This window comes from Crocodylus siamensis, chromosome 1 (genome assembly GCF_052110815.1).
Source record: "Crocodylus siamensis isolate JL-2025a chromosome 1, ASM5211081v1, whole genome shotgun sequence".
NCBI lineage: Eukaryota > Metazoa > Chordata > Crocodylia > Crocodylidae > Crocodylus > Crocodylus siamensis.
The window spans coordinates 211,624,464-211,650,490 of record NC_143395.1 but is presented as its reverse complement, the minus strand read 5'-3'; the positions used below and the strand labels follow the sequence as shown (position 1 = coordinate 211,650,490).

The 26,027-nt window shown below is 42.1% G+C and overlaps 2 protein-coding genes across 5 annotated transcripts in view; one reads left to right on the top strand and one right to left on the bottom strand.

Annotated features, from left to right (window-relative positions):
- The window catches only part of CMSS1 (cms1 ribosomal small subunit homolog), a 383,380-nt gene that overhangs the window by 107,112 nt on the left and 250,241 nt on the right, over nucleotides 1-26,027 (bottom strand). Inside the window, exon 1 of one of the 4 annotated variants that reach the window (XM_090055863.1) lies at nucleotides 17,816-17,852. The exons of the other annotated variants lie outside the window; for them this stretch is intronic. Within the exon in view, the coding sequence (XP_089911989.1) occupies nucleotides 17,816-17,837 (22 nt within the window). The 5' untranslated portion in view covers nucleotides 17,838-17,852. Of the gene's footprint in view, nucleotides 1-17,815; nucleotides 17,853-26,027 lie in introns of those variants that run through there. 4 annotated transcript variants of the gene reach the window in all.
- FILIP1L (filamin A interacting protein 1 like) overlaps nucleotides 1-26,027 on the top strand; it is a 324,599-nt gene that overhangs the window by 51,106 nt on the left and 247,466 nt on the right. The gene's annotated exons all lie outside the window — the stretch shown is intronic.

Genomic DNA, 26,027 nt, shown 5'->3' with positions numbered 1-26,027 from the left:
TATCTGAATGCTGCAGGACTGTTACTGTGACGAAACCTCAGCCTTGCATTTAGAAACCCAACTCTGTAAAATGTACACGCAGTAGGCCCTCCAGTTTGCCACACCACAACAAAACATGCTGTTGTGAACAAAAGCAATGAAAAGACATCAGCTCACTTTCCTTACATGGCCTCAGTACATATCTTGCTAATATGAGGAAAATAAGAGAATAATATTTGCCAGCCCTGGTTTGGGCACTTATAACACAAAATACTGGAGACTCAAATTTATTGCAGATATCATGTAGTAAGCAAGATAACTGTGGGGTGACTTCAGGTTAAAACAGTGAAGCTTCTGAAATTGTACATGGCAATCAGACACAGACAATCTTCTTCTCTGTCATGTCTCCAGTCCACCCTTTCTATATGGTCTGTTCCCAACATTCTGCACAGGCCACTGCTTCTGGTGCTGATGTTGCCAGATCTTGCGGGGTGCATTGTGAGACAATATGAACTACCATTACTATAGTGACATGCTGCAGCAACACTCGCTGCTCACAACTGATCCAGTCTGCTGTGGCGTAAATCTGGTATCAGCCACTTTTCTCTGCAGCACTTAGCCCTTTCCAATATCATTAAGGTTCTATTCTCACCAGTGCCTCCCCCCACTCATGTCACTCCCCCTCTGAAAATCTGACCCACATCTCCAAGAGAGCAGCACCCTTCAATTAGCTGGCTTCCCTTGTTGGTTTTCTCCTTTCCATTCTGTCGCAGTAATTCCCACCAACAAACAGCTGGAAACTACTGCTGCATGCTAATGGCTACAATATCAATCAGATAGTCCTTTCCACTGCTTTAACCACAAAAGAAGTGAAAGAGGGTGATCGGATCCAAACATGCACAGACACCCTTAAACACCAGGGAAAGTCAAAACTTTACGGAGGAAATGATGTTTTGGATGAAGTTAAAATGGCAACAGTTTCTATGGCCTGTCTTATGCATGAGATAAGACTTAGATCGATCCTAACAGTCTTTTCTGGCCCTAAAATGTATTTGTTATGAAATATTCAGAATGAGGTTATTAGGTCTGCTGACTTCACTGAGAGCAGGGCACAGATGGGCTTTTAAAACAGATAGGCACAGGACAGAAAGCAGAGATTATTAATGGGTGCTGCGTTTGTGATACTCAGATACCATAGTTAGCACCATTATGCTGTAAATGTACTGTTGAAAGCAAATTTGTAGTAGAGACTCAGACTTTATTATAGCTCAGCCATATTTACAATATGTATCTATTTTCACTAGTACCATGGTAACTGGAAGGGAAAACACACAGTAACCTGAAATAGGAGCAACCACATCCAATTAAGTCCATTGCTTATTAAGGGAATGAGTAAGTACAGGGTGACCTGTGTCCCCGAAAGCTGGGAATGCTGTGGTTTCAGGGCCTGTTACAATGCCCCTGGTATTTGGACCAAAATGGGTGGTTTGGTTGTTGTTCTTACAACCCCTGCAGATGCTGAGTCAGTGAACCTCCTAGCCAAGCCAAATACAAATGCTCTTCTAGGACCTCTCTGAAGAAGGAATGCTGCAGCCCTCTGAAGGTCCTCCTCATGAGGTCTTTCAGTGAAGCCCCCCAATATCTTTATTGTGATGCTTTTAGCCCTTCTACTACTGGACACTCATAGTTGCACAGAGGTCCACCAGTGGGGCTCCATGAAGATGCAAGTATCTACTTACATGGAGCTTCTTGCAGGATCAAAGCCCACTCCCACCCCTGCCCCCCCTTCAGGTCCTAAGGACTATTACCCTTCCAGCTCCCCGCCCCTTCAGCTGCATTCACATCATCTTTTAAGATTCACAGCAGGAAAGCAAACACGGCATAAGAGGGTTTTACTCTGAGAAACTATACAAAATTGAGCCGTAACAAAGAATCTTTCCGTAAACTGTATTTGAGCAATTTAACTTTTTTTTTCCTAATAAGCCCCCTCAGACAACAGTTTACAGGAAGATGATTATTTTCAGTTAAATTCTACAGGAATTCCCCCTAAAGATTAGTCCCAGCTTTTCCACTTTGAAAGTAGGATTAAACTTTCCAGGCAGTGGAGGGAGGGAAGAGGGGGGAGCAGGGAGAGACAGAGACAGAGAGAGTGAGATGATTGTATACTTACTATCATCTTCAACATGAAGCATTGCCTACTAGGAAGCATTATTCGCTAACATCACAAACATCCTGACAATTAGCTCTCTCATATACCACATTGCACTTTTCAAAGTTCAAATGGATGTGAATTAGCAAAACTGAAAGTGTCCAGAATTTTATTTTTACAATGATTTTTCAGCTGTCTTGTCACTGATAAAATCTTTACATGCACACAAATGCATTTTGATAAAAACTACCAGCTTGATGCAAAAACATTTCAGAAAGTTATGAAAACTGGAGATGAGAGTGGATACGCTTTTCCAACTGTCAGTGCAACCAACCTGTTTTTTTATTCCTACTAAAGTCTGACTTATCTTGAGCCCCCTAGTGGAAACAAGGGGTTTGACACCTTGGCTAGGGACAGAAGTTAGTTTAAGTGATCAGAAACTGGTTTAACCCTGTAACAGAAAAAAAGTTCAGTGCACATAAACCAGTTTCTTTTGTTTTTAATTGCCTGTTAGATGCATGCTGCCCTCCCTATTAAGCTCTGCCTCTTTCTCCTCCTGCACTGACTTTTTAAACAGCGATTCATAAATATCTGGCATTCCTTTCAACCCCACTAAAACAGCTCCTAGTGGTCATCTGGTTTATAATTCTCAGAAACTAGAAGTCCTAACAACTGTGGGGGGGTTTTGAAGCTTTCATGTGCTTTCCAGTGGAAATAAAGTATTTAAAGTTTAGAGAAAGCAGGCCTGGGGACTTCCCGCTTGGAGGGCTTGTATCTGGATGTGAGGAGATTTATGAGTGAAGTTCAAGAACTGCCAGGTTCTAAAGTGACAACACATTAGGAAAAAAATTCCTATGTGCTTTGTATGCTTGAAGTCGGGTCTATTTAACATCTGAGATCAGACATTTTAATATCAGCTCTAATGAAATATAATTTTACAGTGACAGCTGTTAAGTTTAGCTTTTTTCATTTCACTAGCAGGCAGGGAGGCTTTGGCCTGAATAACAATAACAATTAATTGATAAATAAATAATATGTGATTATATGATTAATTATAATTATACTAATTATTATTACTATTATTATTTATATGGAGCCAAAAGTGTTTTAAGCTGTTCATATATGTATGCATTTGAAGACTAGGTCTCTGCCTTGTATCTGGTATATGCACAGAGACCATTGGGTATTCAGTCTATCTGAACATATCAGATTTATTTTCACAGAACAGCTCTAGCCAAGCCACACTTAAGGACACAATAACGTAAATACAATGTGAGCAATACTTGGCTTTGCTTTCTTTACTGTTTCAAATTCTCTCATCTATCTTTTTCAAGTGGGATTCAATTTATTAACAATAAATGCCTTTGGTGATAAAGAAAACCCCAGCCAGAACCGGAGGCAAGGGTGTGGGAAGATAGTGGTGGTATTGCCTGGCATGAAAAATGTTGGCTTTTGTTCTTATGTCCTCAGCAAGAACCAGATTCAATATTCTGAGTTTCTGATCAACATGCCAATGTCTCAAATAATTTATTTTGGACAAATGTTTGTGTACATACACATAACAGTTCAGCAACATGACCAGTGAAATAAAAGAAGAAATCCAACACTTTGATCTTTAAGAAAGCACTAATATTGCTAGCCAGACAACTGTGAAGTGTGCAGCCTTCCCAAAGTCCTTAATAGCCTAGGATATTGGCAGGCATAAAATTGCCAGTACTGGCCTCATCTGCTTTCCTGGGGCCTGACCCCACCGCTGATAGTGGCCTGAGATGGCCAGAGACATCAAGAGCAGGAAAGGAAAGAGTAAGTCTTGTCTGATCAACAGCTTAGAAAGTAATTCTTGTTAGGTATGAAGAGCACTTGCAGGGGGGACCTTGCTCCTTCACCACAGTCCTGATTAGAAAGATCATTTCAGCGAGGCTGAGTGATAGTAGGAATAAATATTCACCTGCCATTCCACATGTGCTCTGGATGGTATGCATCCAGTTTGAGTTGTGCACACATGGGTACCTGCATTCACACAAGACAGCAGCAGCAGCCTTACATAGAGAAAGCAAGCTTCTCAGGCAAACCCTTCCCCAAGCCCATTACAAAGGCCTTCTGCATGAAAACACCCCATCCTGAACTACAAGGCATCAAACTGCAACCTTGAATGACGAGCAACAATCACAGTGCAAGGGCTCGATTCGTTTGCACTTCTATGAAAAAGCAGAAAAACCAGTATTTGCCTCCTTAGCTTTAAAGGAGCAGAGAGAAAAGCTGGACCCACCAGATAGATGTCTGGCAAAAGTTAATGTTATACTTCTTTCAAAGGGTGGTAGCTTCTTGTGTAATCATAATATTAACATCTTGTTTGATCATAAAATGCAACAGCAGCTAGATTCAGTAGCAATGTTTCCTGAGGGCTGGATTATGATCTCATGAGGCAACTGAAGAGCTGTGCCCTTTTTCTGTATCTTTCTGAAATCCTCCAGGGCTTTCTGGTGTGGATCTGCGGTACATGAACTGCTGTCTAAACAAATTTCAGATTCTTAGTGAATGACAACAATATATCAGCTCCTTTTGAGGTTTCAGCATATGTTGAAAGGATCCATGTTTACTTTTTCCAGTTGTGGAAAAAAGCTTGCGTAATATGTTATGGCCCAATATGCAATGGTGGCAGTGGCTGCCTATGTCAATCCTGTACTACTTTTCCAAAAGATAGCTGTGGAGAATGAAGTAAGCCTTACCCTGCAGTTTCTCCAGATTACTAATGTTATACTTGCTCTCTAATGCTTCAGGAAGATAGAAGATTAAGTGAAAAACAGTGTGCCCAATCTGCTCTAAATTTCCTCTGCTAGGGCAAAGGGGCACAAGGAGGCTTCCAGCTGCCTACAGATTCACCCTGGCAGGAGTTAGGGGCAATACAGACCTTGTAATCCCTTGAGGGCAGCTGCAGATGTTTAGCATGAAAGGCTACATTTTTGAGGCCCAGGGGTGGCATCCAGGACTTCACCCACATGCTTGCTGAGATAGTTGCAAAACTGAGGTCAGGTCATTGGGACTTGGCCCCTCATGAATACTGGCACTTGCTTTTCTAAAGGCAAATAAATACAGAACCTTTATCTAGGTTTTAGTTAATATTTTCTTTCTTAAACAAATACTTCTGCAGACACTAGAAATATTAGAAGGTTCTGATTTATATAACTATGCAGACCTGTAAAAGTAACATTACATTTTAATTGACAGTCTTGAGTTTTTTCGTACAGTAAGGATGTATGGTACACCCTGGGGCAAGCGTAGGCAGGCTGGCGGACTTAAGAGGCTGCACAATTATGGAAATAAAATATTAAAAAACAAAAAAATGTACTTTCAGAGTGGAACTTTCGAGTTAAGGATCCATCAGGTAAAGTAATACTATTAAAATACATGGTTCTAAAAACAAAATGGCAAATCCAATACAGCACTCTCAATAAACCAGAATTTAGCTATGAAAACATCTTTCGCAAGGCAACTCATTAACTCTAAAATGAAACACATTCATAGAACTCTCATCTGAAAAAACTGTGTCCAATAGCATTTTACAAAGATTTTCATTTGATATAGCTTTACCCACTGAAATTCCAAAACATGAATCACTTGAGCAGGATTTCCTCTCAGTTATGCCCTTGGAAAGGTAGAGCAACTTCATTAAAACTGGAGGTTTACACCAGTATTCTGGATTTACATTGGCATAAGAAAGGTTACAATGAGGCCTAATGCCTATTAGAGGCATCTACTATTACTTCACATCAGAACTTGGTAGAAAATATCATTATGCAATAATCCCTTCTTTTAGGAACTCTAATTTTCTGCCCGCATTGGGGTCTAGAGCAGGGGTGGGCAAAATATGACCCAGGGACCAGATTTGGCCCAGCAGGCCATTCTATCTGGCCTGTGGGGCCCCTAAAAAATTTAGAAAATTAATAGTTATTTGCTCCCCCAGCTGCCTGTCAGACATGACAGGAGCCAGGGGCAGTAGGATCCAGAGGAAGCTGGCAACAGGACCCAGCAGCAAGGTCTGCCCAGCCCTGCTCCTCCAACCAGAAACCCCTGCCTAGCAGAGGCTTCTGGCCTAGGACCATGGGGCTGTTCCTGCTTCCCTTCACCAGACAGGGAAATGTGGCCCTCAACAGCCTGCCAAAACTCAGTAAGCAGCTCTCCGCCAGAAATAATTGCCCACCCCTGGTCTAGGGGATACATCATTGCATTCATTATAACAAGAAAACTGCTATTGCATTAATACATAATTTCTGAAACTTTCACAGACTTGTACCTTAATTTCTTTTTAAGGCTTTTTCATTTTATAAGAGCTCTGGTGCCTCTGTTGGAAGGTACAGCGGGCTAACAAATATCTCTCTCCAAAGACTGCACCCTTTATATCTGGTGCAGGGGAAGGAAACATTTTCGCAAGGAGGAGAGAAGAGGAGGGTCACATAAGTAATAAAGGCCATTACAGATGTGGGCTATTTAGATAAATTGTTTTTATTAGTTAAAATGCTCACCAAAAACTAGTGAGAGCCCCTGCCTGTGAATTTCAGAGTGCTATTTCTCACACAGAGTTCATATTAAAAACTCTAGATTCTGTATAATTCTATCTTACACCCACACAAATGGAACAGTTCTCCCGCTCCCTAACTCCCAGTCTCAAATATCCTGGCATAAAATGATCAGACAAAATAGGTGACTTATGTTTTTATTGGTTCCTCTAGACTGTGACGACATTTCCTAAAACACTGAGCCAGGAAACTATTAATGCCTATGAAAAAATGAAAAGGGTCAGGCTATTCTGAAGGGTACATACAGTATATGTTTGCTCAGAAGGCTACATTGTATGATTTCATTAACAATAACATTAATATTTTGCTTTTACACAGCACTTTTCTGCTTCAGAGTACTTTAGGAACATGCTTCATAACCCCTCAATGTGTTAAGAAAGTACTGTCAGTTTTTCCTTTGGAAAACTGCTTTGGAAAACTACTTAAGGTAGTAAGTGGCTTGCCCAAGACTTTATACATATGTCTGTGTCAATACCAGGATTAGAAGTTAGGTCATTTTTACTCCTAGTCATATGCTCAGATCAGCAGAAAATGCTGATGTTTCAGATGTTGACTATGTTTACAAAGGGAGAGAAAAGAGTGATCTTCATTGGCTTTTTAAAAAACAAAAAAACCCAACCAGATCAGACCCCAGCTTTTTCTCAGCCCTTGCTGACTGGAGTTTGGCAAAGTGGGTTGGCCCACATTTGCCAACAGAGCCAAGAAAACTTCCAAGATCTGGCCATATGCACACATCCCTCAGGAACTTGCAGAACCTGAAGGCATTTGTAGGGGGAGCTAAAGATTCCTGATGAAAATCTGCTGCAATTTCTGACCAAAGAGATTAGTGCTTTGAAGATAGCATCGCAACTAATGCAATACAGACAGCACACACCCGAACGCTACAGTGCTAGTACAGCTCCTAGGGGTTTAAAAAGGTGTAGGCATCATGAAGGTGTATTTTATGACTAAATGTATTTAAAAGGCATAAGAGCTTTCCATTTAGTAATGACTTTCATTAGGGATGTAATGCTGATTTTGATCCGGTGTATATCAAAATGCCTCCAAAGTCAACAATGTTTTTACCAGTGCTTAAAACTAGCTATGCAGTACAATGTGTTTATAGACACAAAACAGCATATAAATATTCTACAAAAATATATATATCCAGAGAAATTTTTTCAGGGACTGACTGCTGCACTTTTAGGGGACAGCAAACTAAGAGGTCTTTTACATCTCAAACAATTATGACTCTATCATACCATACATATCCCATTATTGCACTGAGCCATCTGCTGGGCAAGCATGTCCTCACCCCTTCTCTGGCATCTGTAATTTCAGCATCTTCTTTCGAGCTGTTGTGCTAAAAGGGATGCTGCTCTCTATGCCCAAGCACTAAATTCTTGGAAAGAAGAGCTGAGTTTTTATTATTCCAATTGTGAATCAGCAGGGCTGAGCAAATCTGTTCTTAACAGAAGTATGTTCACAAGCTACTAAACCTAAAACATGCTGTTTGCTACAGTGCTGTTAGTTAATCACAATTTGTTGATTCAGGTTTCCTTTTACATCCACACAGGAAACTGGAATAGAAGAAGGGAAAGCAAAATAAATCTTTTTATGTTAACTAGGTACACAAGCCATTTCAGTAACAAATCTTCTGTGAGCTTATCTACAGCCAAATATATTGTCTACCTCAACTTCAAGCATTTAATATTTCTCTTTAACCTCAAGCCACCCATTTTAAGAGGGATGTATATATTTCACTCACTCTGCACTTCAGACCAGAAGCTTAACAGCAGAAATGAAAAGAAAGTCTTGCTTAGGTTTAAAGTTTGGGAATGTATCCTTTCCTGAACTATGATTATTGCCATTATCACGTCAAACTGTCATGAGAGCATCCTTGGTCTCCCCAGCAACTGGAAGCAAACAAGTTCTTTGCTCTAGGTTTAGGCCCCCTCCCACAAAGAATGCTTCAGAATGACAACACAACACTGAAAAATACTAACTAAGGCAAAATCAACAAATGTTATTCAACTCCAATCACTTGCCGCACAGCTTCAATGTGATAGGGATTTCCTGGAGGAACACCTTCTTCCCTGTCAAGTGACCTCACAAGTGACAATAGTTAGAAAACCTCTGGACATAAAACAATTCCCTGAGGGTGGGTCACAGTGTCTGACATAAAGGGCCCTAGAATGAAAATTCACATTTATTAATGACAAACAATTTTTCCTTGCTCACTCCCCTCCACATCAGAGGGTATTTAACCAGGGGAAATAGAAAGTACAATCCCTAAAGAGGGAGTATTCAAGTTATCCTCCCAGGAGCGCAAAGTAACATAATGGGTACTGGGGCACCCTCTTTCATAATGATCTCCTACTCCAGTGCTTTTCAACTGGTGTGTCATGGCACATCAGTGTGCCACGAAGAGCTCCCTGGTGTGCCATGGGAATTTTGGAATAATGAGAAGAAAGTTCTCCAGCCACCTAGCACTAACGAATATGCCACATCGATGAAATGTTTACAGAAGACTTGCACATGGGTTGGCTGTGGGGGAGAGAGAGAGAATCAGGCAAGCAGAAGGAGATTCATCTACTGCGCATGTGTGGGCTGTGGGGGATGCGCAGTTCATGAGCCTCTGGACAGGTGTGCTGCTAATGATCTTTTAAAGTCCTTTGAAACCTCTGCTACAAGATGAGATCCTGTGTTGGCTACAAGTGTCACTTGGAGGCAGAGAGATTAGTTGCTCTTGAGATGCAGTGCTAAGCTCCTGCTCTGAGCAAAGATTTGTTCTGTCTCCAATTGTCATGAGGTCAAAGAATGACCAGTAACACTTGTCTGTCTAGCACGAGGGGTCTGAGAATGACAGTGTGGAGGTTTATTCCTCTTAAAAGCTGAGAAGCAGAGACCAAAAGCTCAGAAGCCACATAAACATCACAAACAACGTTCTGTGTACCAGGTTGCATTAGCAAGGCCAAGGCCGTAGGCTGGATTTGTTGTGTGGCCTGCTTAAGAAATGCAACGTTGTAGCTCTCTTTGTGATCACTATGCTCATGATTCAAACAACTTAGTTTATTTTTCCTACCCTATGGAAGTGACTAGCTCCATATAAACAACATAATTAAGCTCCATAAGGAACTGCTTGTTGTTAGAAGCTGAAACTTTACAGTTTGCTAAACATTATATTTGGTTCTTGGAATCTGACTATGGCCAAGGAGCTAACATTTAATTAACTATGACTATGGGATTATTTTCTCAATAGAAAGGTCAAAAGAAACAGCCACACACATTGCAAAATCAACTTTCTCCCCTGCTATGCCTCAGCCACAGACCATTCTGAGCCTCCTGTGGTTACATTGTTACCTTCCCCATCTCTGATCAACACTTTGCCATCACAAAGTCGAGGCAAAGGTGCCAGAAAAACTGAGCACACTGGCACAGGTGGCTCCAGTACCCCAGTAAAGATATAGAAGTGAGGGCTGAGCTGTCATGAGCCACTGAAAGCAAACAGGTAATGAGAAGCTGGTTTGCGAAGTCAAGATGTTCAGAATTTTTTCCTAGTATAACTCAAAAAGTGTCCAATAAGAAAATCAGAACCTCAGCATTCCAGCCACATACTGGCTTACAACTACTTCCCAATACCTAAACCTCTCTTCCCCATTCTCAGCATCCCCACCAACTGCACTTCCTCACACTGGGTATAAACAGCCTTGGTTTAATGCCAAAATAAATGTATTAAATGATGCATGTGAAATGCATCTAAATAAAAGTGATACAAACAATCTTGGGGCTGCTTATCATAGCCACACAACATGCAAGTGCATCCAATCATGTCTAATAAAGGGAGGAAGGTACAGTTCAGTGCAACAGATTGACAAGGGCAACTGCTAGATGGATGACATATCCTGTTTTTCTGGTAGTAGCCAAGTAATATACAGCAATAGAAGAGTGTGGACATACAGACTTGCTTTTTGATACTGGCTGTTCTTTTTGATACACTAAATAAGAAAGCAAAATTTCAGAAAACAAATGCCAACATTTTTTTTTTTAATCTTGCCTGCCAACAGTAGGGGAGGCAGGGGAAAAGGCAGAATAGACTCATCTCTTCCTGAGCTTCCTATCAGGTATAAAAGATTCTTGGATTTTGAGATTAAAAACTTGTATATTACACATTAAACAGAAATACTTAGTTACGTTGCAGAGTGGGAACCCCCTCCCAGCAGATAGCATAGAATCATAGAAAATTAGTATTGGGATGGACCTCAGGAGCTCAAAGCAGGACCATCCCCAACTAGATCATCCCAGCCAGGGCTTTGTCTAGCCTGGTCTTAAAAACTGCCAAGGATGGAGATTCCACCACCTCCTGGGTAACCTGTTCCAGTGTTTTATTACCCTCTTAGTGAGAAAATGCTTCCTAATGACTAACCTAAACTTCTCTTGCTACAACATGAGACCACTGCTCCTTGTTCTGTCACCTGCCACCACTGAAAACAGTCCAGCTCAGAGGTGGGCAAAATGGCAGATCTGGCCAGCAGCCAGACTCCATTTCCCAGCAGCCCCTACCTGCATTGCTGCAGCTGGTTTCCATGGAGACCCCAGGAGTGATGGAGCTGTGACAGTGGGGCCAGGGTTTCCATGGAGACTAGCCCCAGCAAAGCTGGCAAGGTGCATGGCTCAGCAGAAAGATGATCCGGGGCCAGGGCTCGGATCTTGCAGGGGTGACGGTGTGGTTCGGAGCCAGGGCAGAGCTGCAATTCATTGTCTCCACGCCCCTGCTCAGGGTATATGGGCAACAGATCACAGCTCTGCACCAGCTGCCAACCACGCTGGCCTGGAAACAGCTCCCCACCCTGTCGTGCCCTGCTAGCACTGCTGGGGCCAGTCTCCATGGAAACCCTAGCCCCATGCTGTCATAGCTCTGCCACTCCTAAGGTCTCTGTGGAAATTGGCCACAGCATTGCAGGCAAGGGCTGCTGGGAAATGGAGTCTGCCACAGGCCCAATCCAGCCTGTGAGCCGGACTTTACCCATTCCTGCTCTAGAACCACAATGAGATGCCTTAACCATTCTGCCACTGCATCTCAGTTGACAAAAAAGCCTTATTAAAAAGAAGGGCGGGGGAAATAATCAAATAGGTGACAAACTTTGTGTATAAATTTGTTGAGGCTTCCATCTTCCCCTAACTCAATGCCATCATGTGCCTTTCTTAAGGTCAACAGCAGTCTTGCCTCTGATACCTGTGAGACCCTTGCTCAGTTTTTATCTCAGTCCTCATACAGGAGGCAAATTTTCTGTTGAAATCAATGAGAGTTTTTCCTAAGCTAAGGTTAAGGACATCAGGATTTGGCTCTTTGGAAGACTGCTTACAGTAGGTCTTCTACCCATCTTGCCCTCTAAAATTCTAAGGGCTCAGAAAGTGCTCATGATGACCATGATAGTTTAAACAGTCACACAGTGGTGCTCAATTTATGGCCTATGGGATGGATCCAGCCCCCAAAGTGATTGGATCTGGCCTGCAGCACAAGGGATCAACAGCAAGCAGCTCGGCCTGACATCCCCTTCCCTGCCCCAAACCATGCCACTGATCCTTTCTGTAGCCCTCCCTGCCCTGCTCCCTTCCTCTCTCCCTCTCCTCTGACATTAGCAGCCTACCCCGTTCCTTTTCCTACTGGAAGGGAACAGTGATCTCTGCAGCATAGGGTGGGTAAGATAACTAGTAGGTTGGAAGTGCATGACTTTAGGAAGGCTAACTTTAGTGTGCTTAGGAGTCTAGTCAATGATGCACTGCAGGATAGGAGTATTGACAAGATGGGAGTCCAGGAAAGGTGGTCGTTCCTAAAGGAAGCAATCCTTTGGGCACAAAGGGAGACTATCCTAGTACAAGAGAAAAGGGGGAAAGGAGCCAAAAAACTTCCTTGGCTAAGCAGGGAAATCCAGGAGAGCCTAAGGGCAAAAAAGAAGGCATATAGGCAGTGGAAGCAGGGGAAAGCTACCAAGGAGCAGTATACCTACTTGACCCGCACTTGCAAGAAGGCAGTTAGAAAGGCCAAAGCAACTACAGAGCTGAGGCTAGCAACACAAATTAAAGACAACAAAAAGTCTTTTTTTTTTTTTAAGGTATGTAGGGATTAAAAGGAAGGTACAGGGCAGCATAGGACCCCTAGTGAACAAGGAGGAGCAATTAGTGGAAGAGATGGGGGACAAGGCTGAGCTATTCAATTAGTTTTTTGCCTCAGTGTTCCTGAACAGGGCTCAAGATAAGTCTCCTAATGGGCTCTTAGATGGACATCAGAGGGACACCAGCCCACCAACTGTTGATGCTGACTTGATGCAGAGTCACTTGGATGGACTGGATGTGTTCAAGTCAGCAGGCCCGGATAACTGGCATCCAAGGGTACTGAAGGAATTGGCCAGTGTCATAGCAGAACCGCTGGCACGACTGTTTGAGCGCTCATGGCACTTGGGTCAAGTCCTGGAGAACTGGAAAAGGGCCAATGTGGTCCCTGTTTTCAAGAGGGGAGGAAGGAGAATCCAAGTAATTATAGGCCAGTTAGTCTCACCTCCATCCTTGGAAAGGTCTTTGAAAAGATTATGACGGATCATATTTGTGGGAGTCCAGGAGGGAAAATAACGTAGCAGGGATTTGTAGCAGGTAGATCATGCCTGACCAATCTGGTTTCGTTTTATGACAGGGTCACAAAATGCTTAGATGCAGGAGTAGATGTGGATGTTGTTTTCTTGGACTTTAGCAAGGCCTTCGATATGGTATCTCATAAACAAATTAAGAGGTTGTGACATAGATGTTTACACGGTCTGGTGGGTAGCAAATTGGCTCAGCAGTCACACCCAGAGAGTGGTGGTGGACAGGTCAGTATCAACCTGGAAGGATGTGGGTAAAGGCGTCCCACAGGGTTTGGTCCTTGGACCTGTACTCTTCGATATCGTCATCAGTGACTTGGATGTGAGTGTGAAGTGTACTCTGTCCAAGTTTCCGGACGATACTAAATTGTGGGATGAAGTGCACACTCCAGAGGGTAGGGAACAATTGCAGGAAGACCTGGACAGGTTAGAAAAGTGGTCAGTACACAATAGGATGCAGTAAAACAAGGACAAGTGCAGTGCTGCACCTAGGGTGCAAAAATTTCCAGCACACCTACTGGCCAGGAAGTGACCCTCTCAGCAGCACAGAAGCAGAAAGGGATCTCAGAGTCATAGTGGACTCCAAGATGAACATGAGTCATCAGTGTGATGAAATAATCAACAAAGCTAACCGCACTATATCATGCATCAGCAGATGCATGACAGATAGATCCAAGGAGGTTATACTTCCCCTCTGTGCAGCACTCGTCAGACCGCAGTTGGAGTACTGTGTCCAGTTTTGGGCACCGTACTTTAAGAAGGATGTTGATAGACTTGAGAGGGTCCAGAGGAGGGCCACTCGTATGGTCAGGGTCCCTCTGATGGCCTTTCTCTCCTCATAGGGAGAGACTGAGGGACCAGGACCTCTTCAGCCTCCACAAGAGAAGGCTGAGAGGTGATCTTGTGGCTGCCTATAAATTCATTAGGGGGATGCAGCAAGGGATTGGAGATGCTCTGTTCACCAGGGTGTCTCTTGGGGTAACAAGGAACAATGGTCACAAACTGACAGAAAGCAGATTTAGGCTAGATATCATGAAAAACTTCTTCACGGTAAGGGTGGCCAAAATTTGGAATGGGCTTCCAAGGGAGGTGGTGCTCTCCCCTGCACTGAGGGTCTTTAAGATCAGGCTGGATAGGCGTCTGGCTGGGGTCAACTGACCCCAGCACTCTTTCCTGCCTATGCACGGCATCAGACTTGATGATCTGTTGAGGTTCCTTCCGACCCTAGCATCTATGAATCTATGATGCAGCCAGGTCATAAGCACCTAGCCCACAGCTCTAAATGGCTGAGCCCCCAAACACTAATATATGAGCATCATGTTTCTTAAAACATCTGTAAGTCTAGCTACTGCGAAGCAGGACATTACAAATTACCCATAAAACTTAAGATGTAGTTGACAGATATCCAAAAAAAAGAAAAATACTTATAATTTTAACCTACTGATCAGGTAAATGAGGTTGTACTGGGGTATCTGACACGTTAACTTACTAACAGGCAGATTAAATGTGTGTTTAGAAAAGTTCCCTGTCCTGTGTGAGTATGCGCAAGTCTGTTTCCTGTCACCCAGTATGAGAGGAGCACACATGGACTCTCTCGTAAAGTCTAAATACAGCACATAACTCATATAAAAGAAAGTTGACTCCAGGATCTCCCGGGGTCAGAAGGACTTGTGGAAAGAAAAGCAGGCCAGCACAAGTAGGGGTAGTGAGCGTTGCCCAAAACCAGAGCCTGGCTAGCCAGAGCCACACTCCAGCTGCCAGTCAAGCTGTGAGCAGCAGGCTTGCCACTACTGCAGCACTGGGAGGCCCTCAGGGGCCCAGGTATGGCTGCTAGGGCCAGTCCGGTTCTGACCCTAGTCTCCCCTACCCCACCTGGGGGAACCAGCTGCATGCCAGATGGCACATGGCACAGGCATCCCCCAGGGACAAATAGTGTCAGGTCAAGGTGTGCTGCTCCTTCTTGTCCCCAGGGAAACAAATGTCCATGCATATTTGGCTGTGGTCTTAGTGGGCAAATTTAATTTTCCCTTATCAGACACTTAAAATAGACAACCAGTAACTGAACATGGAGAGATTTGCCAAAATCAGTTCTTCTTTAGTTTCAGTCAGATATTCACAGTTCTCCAGCCTCCACACATGCAAACCTCAATTATCCACCTTCTCAGTACAGAGCCACAAACCCAGTTACTCATTTCTCATGCAACACTCATATCCCAAAATTCACTGTGCTGTTTCTGTTGAAACTAAACAAGACCAAATTCTGTAAACAAATAGTAATTTACTGCTTTTTAAGTTTGCTGTGCCATATTAGGCCAAAACTGTTATTTACAGGCAAGGCCAGGCACTTTTGGTAATTTAATATTTTAAGAATATACAGGCAACCCCCACTTAATGCTCTTAATTGGTTCCTGAAAAACTGAGCGTTAAGTGAAACCAAAAGTATTTGATGACTCAAGATGGTGAATGCAATGGTTTTTAATGACCCAAAATGGCAACCAGAAGCATTATAACGAAACTCACTGAGTGCTAAGTGAGATCAGGTATCAATTTCAAATGAGCGTTATAGCAAAATAGCACTAAGTAAAACAGTGTTAAGCGGGGGTTGCCTGTATTGACTTTTACATGATGTCTCTCTTTGGCCTTTTTCCCCCCCTGCTTTCTTTCCCCTCCCTTATCTGCTTTACCTTTTGTCTTTCTAATTTCTACCTATTGACATTCTCACTGACATCCTGCCACACTTTTAGCTTCTCTAATTCCTTGAAGTTTCAGACCAGACTCGCCATGCCTGAAGAAGGGTGACTGAGCCTGAAAGCTTGCCAAGAACTTTTTTCCAACTACTTAGTTTGTCTAATAAAAGATGTCACATCTACTCAAAGAACTTTGCCTGTCTGTGTCCTTAGACCAACATGGCTGCTACCAAAAACCCAGCATTCATTTTTACACTTCATTTTTTATTCAGAATACTATGAATACCTCACCCCTGAAGGATTCTATAAATATAGTTACTGCATCTTTTTAACCTATGGAATGGTTTTCTTTGTAAGCTCAGCAATGACAAGAGAAAAATTATTTTTTCTAATGAAAATGTGCTATTCTGTAGAAAATCTTGAAATTTTCCCTTTCTTCCCCATGAAAATCAGCTTCATGTTCCAGTTTGGGTAGGCAGACATAACCTCATTAAGGTTTCCCACCTCTACATTTCTTTTGCAGTGAGTTCATCTTTGTGCAGCTCTGTACAGGATAAAAGGCTCTACAAGCTGCCATACCTTGGGTATCTCTAATAAGTCACCTTTATTACAGCAAGCATGATTAAGAGAAACTCTCACCTTGAAATTAAATGATGTTTCATTAAGAGAATTTTAAGCAGTGCTACATTTACCCAAGTCCTCCTGTTAATTCTTATGGTTTTGCAATCTTATTTCCTTTAAAAAAAAGAAAGATTCTTGCTCTTTCTTTGCTGTCTGAGAGACCCCACACAAATAGGGGAATTGCCAGGCTAGCTATACAAATTAAACAGTGAAACTGAATATACTCAAAGAATGCCAAAAGGTACCACCGAAAATAAATTAGATATATATTTTGCTCAAATCTCTTTCAGCTGTAGCAACCATATGTATTACTGGTAACAATGACACGTAAAAAATGTTAAGGCAGACGTATGTATTCTTAAGTTAATGATGTGCTTTAGTCTTGTATCTGAGGAAGTGTTGCTTTGCTGAACTTTAACGAGAGCATTTTGATATTGTCCACATAACTGGCTAGCACTGGTTCCATTACTCGATGCAGCATATTTTTCATATTACATAACAGTCATTCTTTGTATTATAATGATACATAGCTGTAACCAGTCAGTAAGACTTTCACAGGAGGATCATATGGAGAAATCTGATACAATGATAAAGAGTAAGTACTTGATTGGTTTTTCTTATTCTCTTTTAGGCTTTTCAGGGCTTGTTAAGTCAGTATCTCCTAATCAGTTCTTCTAAGCACTCTTATTGCCACTGGGAAGCCATATGCCAGTCAAACTTAGATTTAAGTACCAGTTCTGGCCAGAGGAAAGATGTGGCTTTGCTGTAGAAGAAACAGATTGTTAAGGGTCACTGTTTTATTTCTGCTGAGTCATTAAATATCAGTAAGTGCTGTCTTTCATAGTTCTTTTAGCACATGCAGGTTCCAAAATAGTTGGAAAACAAAGTAGCTAGATGGGGGCTCACTGCGGACAGAGGAGGGGAGACTATCAAAATATAATACCATATTAATTAGCCCTTTTATAGAATATTCCTAATATAAATTGTATGTGTCATTGGGGGAGACTTGCAGAAAAATCCCAATCCAGTGCAATCAAGTTTCTAATAAAACTGGTTAGACATTTTCATCACCGAAGCCAAGTCTTCATTAGTGATCCTTCTCTGGTTACTCTGTTTAGCTTTCTTCATTTACAGAACTTTGTCAAAATTACCTCTTAAAGGACTTGAGAATGAATTAGCCAATACCTTCCAGGGGGCTATTTGTCATCAAGAGAAAGCTTGTTCATTTGGACAGGTTAGGTTATTCAGATGGTATTTCTTTTCTGTTGAGAAATTTCAATACACTTGTTACATCATTCTGCTGAGTATGAAGAACATATGAAAAAGAAGCACACCTATGCTCAAACTCCGATATTTTAATTGTATTAAATTACAATTTCATTATTAAAAAGAGCAGAGTGCAAATGAGGGCCCATAATAAACTTTAAGCATTTCATAGTTGCCACTTCTGCTCAAAGACCACAAAGACCTAAGCAGCAGCACAAAGTAAAATTTGCACAAAATAAACAGGTTTGATTTATTATTAAAAACTGAAGTAAAATTAAATGAATGTGTCACCACTTCAAAGTCAGGGGGTATATAATTACCACAGAAGATTGCTCGTATGCCTATTCCTTGGCCAGATAGTCTGAAGTCAGTACAAAGTCACTATAAACTGCTGAGTTTGAAGAAACAATCAAAAGGAGCAGATTCTGTCATGAACTGGGGGAGGCATGGCAAGCACCCACAGGCAGTGATGACGGTGTTGCCGGTGGGAGTGTGGCACCGACCGGTGACCACCTGTAGATGCTGCTGGCAGTGTCGGCAACAGCCAGCGGTGATCGGGGACTGCCCACAGATGCTGTCGGCAGTGTCGGTGGTGGGGGGAAGACTGGCAGTGAATGGCAACCGCCTGCAGGTGCCACACCAGCAGCGCTTTTCACAGGGGTGCACCACCAATCTCAGGAGATGCATGTGCACCCCCTACATGTCACCAATAGATTCTGTTTTTAAACTCTCAAGACAAGGCCTCATTCTGAAATTCATAAAATTCCAAAATGAGATCCCCACAACTGCTCTTTAAAATATTTCTTAGGGGATCTGAGATCTTATATTTTGGAAACAAAATATTTGTACCTTACAGACTGAAAGGGAGTTGGGGGGATGGGTAATTTGTCTCTCTTGCTTTCTTGTTTTTTTTAAAAGGTGCATTTTTCATATACCAGATAAGCTAAATCATCCTTTAGACATGCAGCAAAAGGCGGTGAATACCAAAAGCAGCATTCAGTAAGCAAGGCCCAGGTGTTACCTATAATACAGCAGCATCCTAAATGTGTCAGGCACTGTCCAAACAAAAGATTCAGTCCCTGTCCTTAAGAACATCAAAAATCTGTGAAAGCACAAAACAGATGGTGAGGGGGTAGGAAAGGGACAAAAGTACAAAACAAAGCAAGCAGGGTAAGTGGGCACATCAATTCTTCAGTTCCAGAAGATTCTTTTAACTGGTTTGTTGTTTTGGTTTACGTTTTTTAGGTCCTTAAGGGAGTGTTTGTTTGAAAAGACATCTCAGGAAGATCATTTCAAGCATCAAAGGCAGCATTGAAGATGACATGGAAATAAAAAAGGAGTGGGTTTGGAAGAGAAAGAGGAGGATTCTGGTACAGTGGTCAGAATAGTGAGAGGGGAAAGGAAACAAGAAATGAAAAAAGGAGAGACATGTACAAAATTTAGTACCATCCTGAGCTCTGAAAGCAGAGGGAAAAAGGTAACGTGACATGCAGTGTGATGCAGAACTCAAGAAGCAGGGAGAAATGACAGTAGAAGCAATGCATAGACAAAAACTATTTGGTCAGTGGAAAGGTTAAATAGGATAAGATTTAGCACCACAAAGACCCAAAACAGGCCAGCAGGACAGTTAAGGTAGGTAATGACTGAAACACAGACTCTTGGTTGATCTGGCAGTTGTGAGAGGGAAGAAAGAAAAGAAATTCTTTCATATTAATAAGTCATGGGATTATTTTTTTTGAGGGGAGGTTGGATAGGACATGGGGTCAGGAAACCGTAAGGAGTTAAAGGTGATTTTGAAGTTGCAGGCTTAGGTGATAAGAAGAATATGGAATTTGACATCTATTCATAAAAAGGATATGAAGTTTAAATCTGTCTGTACATGTCTAAGATGCCTTTATTTTATGCTGCACTCATAGAAATAACTGTAATATAATGCAGAGATACCCGCAGTAGCTTTAAATTAAATAGTTGGGGTACCAGTGGCAGTTTTTTTGCACAGCATGGATCACAGAACAAGCTAACAAGCTAACCCTGTCAAACCTGCTAATTCAAAACCAACTCCAGTGTCTCTACCCTACAGTGTAGGCATACCCAAAGTGTCTGAGGCACCTAATCTTGTGGGTTGAGTACTCTCAACTCTTACTGCTTTCAGTCATGCTTCAGGATGCTCAGCACCTCATAAAGGTCTAAAATGCCCAAACTGGGTGCCTGAATGGAGGTACCAAATGTCAAACAGATGCCACTACCTGTGAATTTGGATATGTAACCTGGAGGCATGTGAAGGCAGAAAATTCTGGCCTTATGTGATTTTGAGCAGCCAAATACAAACCTATGGCAACAAATTGGAAAGCTGGACTCGCACAAAAAAACCCTACTGCCAAGTTTTCATTCTTCACTCTGAGGCTAGTTTTACTTAAGATTCACACATGTACATGCACCAATTTCAGCTATCACAACATTTGTTTTTCTCCAGAACAGAGTGAAAACCTATCATGGCATTTCATAGTACAATGTGAAGTGTGTCCCATTAAGTAACAGACTGGATCAATGTGCTCCAGCAGATGGATAGGTCACACTGACCAGAATGCAACTCACTCTAAGCTCATTCCAGCTTAAACAACACACCAACTGATGCCAAATATGGTGGACATGGTAGTGTGGACAGCAGTCCAAAGGGAAGGGAATGTCAACTACTGATTCATTTCACTAAACTAATATTCAGCAATGCAGATAAGAGTTTGATTGTATCCTTCAGGCAGAGGCCCATCTATGTTTACAGAAGGTGGTTAATATCTTGTCTGTGTAAAAAACTATTAACAGTGGTGTAAACTAGGTCCCCTGTGTCTGCTCTGTCAGTATAGACAGGTACCAAGTCAACGTATATACCTGATTACTGAGAAGACATATTGTCAGAGGTTTTGGGGGCAACTATATGAAGCACAGGGAAAAGAGCTATAGGGCTAAACAAACCAAGTGACATGGACATAATTCATGCCATGGAGTCCAGAAAGAACTGATTAGTCAGGGCTTCTGTGGTTTTGCACAGACTTCCATGGCACAGAAGATATTTCTGTAAAAAAAAACTATGTCCATGCTGTAAGTGATTTCAGAGACATGCCCACAGCTTTTGGAAGGCAATACCAATGGAATGCAAAACCATGACTCCAAATCCCCGCTAAAGTGAGTATCATAACATGATTCCTAGATACTACACACCACCTTTTCTACAACTACACCAGAATGTGAAGCATGCTATGACAAATCCTGTATCAAATCAGAGCATTGTCCAAGACATACGCAATCTGCAAGACAGAAAAGGAAAGGACAGAAACAGGCATCTCCACTGATTTTTGTCCATATAATCTCACCAGTGACTTGTTAGTCAGCTACCATGGATTAAAAATGGAATAGCAGCTCTCTTACCGTGGAACCACCCCTACCCTATTCTAGCTATATCCATTCTTCCAATACTTTCCCCTAAAATGGCTCTAAATTTAAGCTTTTTTTCATTTTTCAACTAGCATAATATTAAGTATGATGTGATGACTGGTAAGCATACTATTAACTCTGTTTTTTAATGGAAAATGCTGGGCTGTATTGGGTGACGCCAGGACTAAATATCTGAGTGAGAAATGTACATGGTTTATAAGAGACAGATTATACTCTTTAATTCATGGTTCAAGGAAGTACCAATACACTTCTTCAGTGTTTCACCTTCTGGGGAACCATGCACTCCAGTCATACTAGAAATGTAGCAATTCAGTTTATTGGTGGCACATGAGGATTCACTGATTGCTAAAGATAGCTGAATGGAAAAATAACCATGAGTAAATCTATTTGGATATTCTAAAAAAAATAAAGAAAGAAAGAAAAGAAGCTTGGATGTTTTTCAACTATAACTAAATCCTGAAAGAAATGCAGTTAAAAAAAGTTAATACCCCAGAACTGGATCCCCGCCCCACTCCTATTTTTTTGGTAACCAGATTATTAATGAAGTTAAAAAATGGCCTACTGCACATTTGTAGTAATTTCTCTTGCATAATGCAAATAGCAGGGACGATTTATAATGATCTAAACACATATTTAAGCAGTTAGACAAGTCTATTATGCCAAGTCTCATACAGTTCACTGAAAAAAGATTTTTACAAACACCACAGTATAATCATAGTAGCAAAGGAATAAGTTGAGCTTCTCAATCTTTACAGTGATACTGGAGGTCTGGTTTAAATCAGGTGCATTCAGTGTCACCTCTCTATAATAGGTAAAGGGATTAGGTGGAAGTAAGACCAAACCTTCACCTGAACCAAAGGAGGAAGGGCAGGGAAGAGAGTGGGAGTTGAGAGGAGGATTTGGATCAGCTCTTTTACTTCTTTTGTGCACATTTCTTTTCCCCTGCAAATTCAGCACTAGGATATGGGCTCTCAGGGTATCCATGTGGCAAAGAACAGGATTTTTTTCACCAGGCCCAGGATGGCTTTTTGCTGAGTGAGTCCTGAGAATGGAGCTCCTGGAAGGGAGGAGTAAGAACTTCTAACTTCCTACCCCTTCAATTTCTGTGTAATAGGTCAGACTGGATCAGAGGTGTCAAACTCACTCCATGCCCTGGGCCATGTACAGACCATTGGCCAGGTCCACGGTGCGAGCAAAAGGCAAGGATTTGTTACAGTGATATCTTTTATTGGACCAACACTGCAGCTGGGATAAAGTAAGACATGCTTTTGAATGCAAGGCACTCTTACATATTTTGGATTTAAGAGTTAATGGTGTCTTGGCTACCATGAGCAGCAGCAGTGACAATCTCCAAAAGCCCTCCCAGCAAGTCTGAAACTGGGCAGGTATGAAACTTTGCAGATGCTATAAGAAAACCCTTCTTTTCAGGCTGAATGACCTGACAGGTATGATTACACAACATGTTATTAGAATAACTGCTTATGTACACAAAAGAATACAAGTCTACAGGCTGGATCAGGGCACAAGAGAGCACAACAGCTGCTGCTTAACATGATAAATGTCTGTTTTCCCATTAGGATGACTACTTCAAGGTTAAAAGGCCAGCAAATGTGCTGAATTGCAGAGATGCCAGACCTCATTCTAAAATCAGAGGGGGGAAAAGGCACTGCAGCACTATTATTTAGCTAAGAAATAAAAACCACTGTGGTTGTAACAAAAGCAAAGCAGACCTTTCCAGTCTGATTCTAGACTGAGAGGCGCGGTGCAAGCTGGAACATGACTCGAAACAGCCACGCAGGCTATGGCCGGGAGATGAGATTCAGACAAGACTTTCATGCTAGCTGCCAATGTCAGAATAGTTTCAAGACCATTGCAAAAGATTGTGCGTCTCCAGAAAGACTTTTGAAATATATATATATAGTCTTTGATAGACATGTAAAGACTGGCTTTGCTTCAGAGTTGTAGTCAGCAACTTTGCAGAACCATGGGCCAGAGCAACCTGCCATGGGTAGGAGGTGGGGTCCGGTACTCTGCCATGGCAGCTTTTCCCTGCTTCCAACTGTGGTGTGGGTGCAGCTCCTTGCTATCTGGCCCAACTACTGACATACCACTAAAGCCCCACAGCTCCACAGGCTGGATTCAGCCTACAGGATATACATTACTTTGCAGGATGCTTGGGAAATAAACAGGAACCAGATGAAATGCGCTCTCAGTATGCCGACTGCTAACACGTCTCGTTTAGAGACACAAATCGATATCATCGATGCATGGCTAGTGCTGGCCTAAAACTTGATGGAGGGGCTATGACAGAGAAAATTTACATGGGGAGAAGGGTATGAAGGTAAATGAGTAGGGCTGACCATTGAAGAGTCAGAACCAGGTCAGGTGGGAGGACTTGAGGATTTAGTATTTCTCCCTAGCAACTTTCACCAGGAGCCTTGGCTGCAAATTGAATCTGTAGAAGCCTCAGGGAAAGGCAATATGAGAAACACCACTTGCTCCCATGCAGACTGAATCCTCATGGGATGCTGGAGCACTGCTCATGGAGTGAAGTGCAATTTATCTATCACCGAGCCAGCAACAATGGCTACGGCCCTATGCCTGGCACTTGTAGGAAGGAATTGTATATCCCTTGGTTTTCACTAGCTCAAGCTTTATCCTCCCACTTTATCCACCATGCTTGATGGAAAGACCAAAGTGAGACACGGTAGCTCTCTCTTCAACTATGTTCAATTTTTGAACTTTCTGCAGAAACTGTTGGTGAAGGTGACAGTCCACGCATAGTACAATGGTAGCATCTGAGAGGAGAATGCCTGTTCCACTGAGAACTATACTGGAAGCTCTAACCCATTCCAACCCAAAAGCTAAATTAGAGCAAGTGATCCACTGGTGAAAAATCCTGTATCCAAATATTAAATGGCTGAGCTGTCTGGGATCTTCCTGTCTACCACATTTGAGCTACTTTGGTAAAAATCTCAGCCAGTTTGCAAAGGTTGTGGTTTTTCAGTAAGATTTCTAAAGATTCTAACTTTTTTTTTTTTAGTATGGCAAAGAATGCAATTTAAATCTATTTGTTTTATTACATACTCAGCTACAGCAGTGGCATGGGTGGTCTGTGAACAGAGTAAAATGGATCATATAATAGAAATGTTTTTGTTATGACCTAATCTAAGAGCTTAAAACTGATATGACTATGTCAAAAAACCACAAGGCATCAAAGAGATTAAAATGTGTTACAGACAGACATGAGAGTACAAGAGATCTGGCAAGTATTGATAGGGTAACATTTAATTTGAATGAGAAACAGGAAGAATTTAGAGACACATGGTTACTATTCACATAAGTTTATGACCAGGACATTTCTTGTACTGTAATTTTCTTTGTACCAGGAGCCATACACAATGGCTTGGTTTTTTACATGTAGTGTCCATTTTATGTCATGTTTGGGAAAAATTAAGGAAAGGTTTTTGAATCTGGCTAGCAATACTGTGTAAGCTGTGAAGGTGCTATACAGTTTCTACTCCTCATAGAAGACAAAGGCAGCAACAGAATTCACAGATGGAAACACACATCAGTTACAACCCAAGCTCTGCAACATGTATACAGGAAAAAACAGTTAGTAAACCAGAGCACATATTTTTCTTTTTTCTGTGTATAGAACTGATATGCGAAAGCAGCATAGATGTCCCTACAGAAAGTATAAATTAAGAAGAACCCTCTTAAAAGCTGTCCAAAAGTCCCTCTTAATATAATAGTCCCTCCAAGGGACTGGCTGTTTTAAAACACTCTTGGTGTGTATTTTCACATTTCCAAAGTTCCACCAGGCATTTTCATAAACATTGTGAAGTGTGGTCTAAGGGTGATCTGCTGTTAATTGCCCATTCTGTTAATCCCCATCCTGTTAAGTGCCCCTGGGTTTCTGGTGTAATTCTGTTCACCCTTCATGAAAACAGCCACCTCTACAAAGACAGGAAATATATGCTGGACATGCTGGGCCCTGGGAGGCCAGGTCTGGGGATCACCTCAGGGTTGGGAGAAGCCAGGAAGTCAGAATCCAGGAGATCTGTCCAGGGTACCAAGCTGGGGATCCAGAGGGCCAGGCAGAATGCAAGGTCAGAGTGGCTAGCCAAGCCAGGTATCCAAAGGGTCAGGCAGAGAACAAAGCCAGGAAACTACCCAGGTCTGGTATACAAGGACTCCATCAGTCAGCTGCAACACAAGTCAAAGATACTGCAGCCTACATACAAGGCTGGGACTTGTTACCCAGACATTTCCTCTTCTGGATCACAGGTTTATACAGGTTTCATTTGCTTTATGCAGGTTGTGCATGTGCAAATTTGCTCTTACGTGATGACCAATTTATACCAAAATTCTTTATAGCGAGGTAAATTCACTCTTATGTGATCGGTGGAAATTCAGTCTTATGTAATCAGTGTGGTGAAAGCCCACAGTCAGCTGCTTTGTGTGGTGCATTGTGGGAGTGACATGCACCAAAATAGTCTTTTATATAGATCTGCGCTCACCTGTTGTCTGCGACACGTTTCTATAATTGCCATCCCCATTACAGCTTCTAAGCATCCTGCTAGCTTATCTCCAACTGTCTGCTGTTGGTGAGTAACAAAATTGCCTTGTAAAAGTGGTAGAAATCGATCTGGGGGTCAGTACAGTCGAGGTCTTGGAC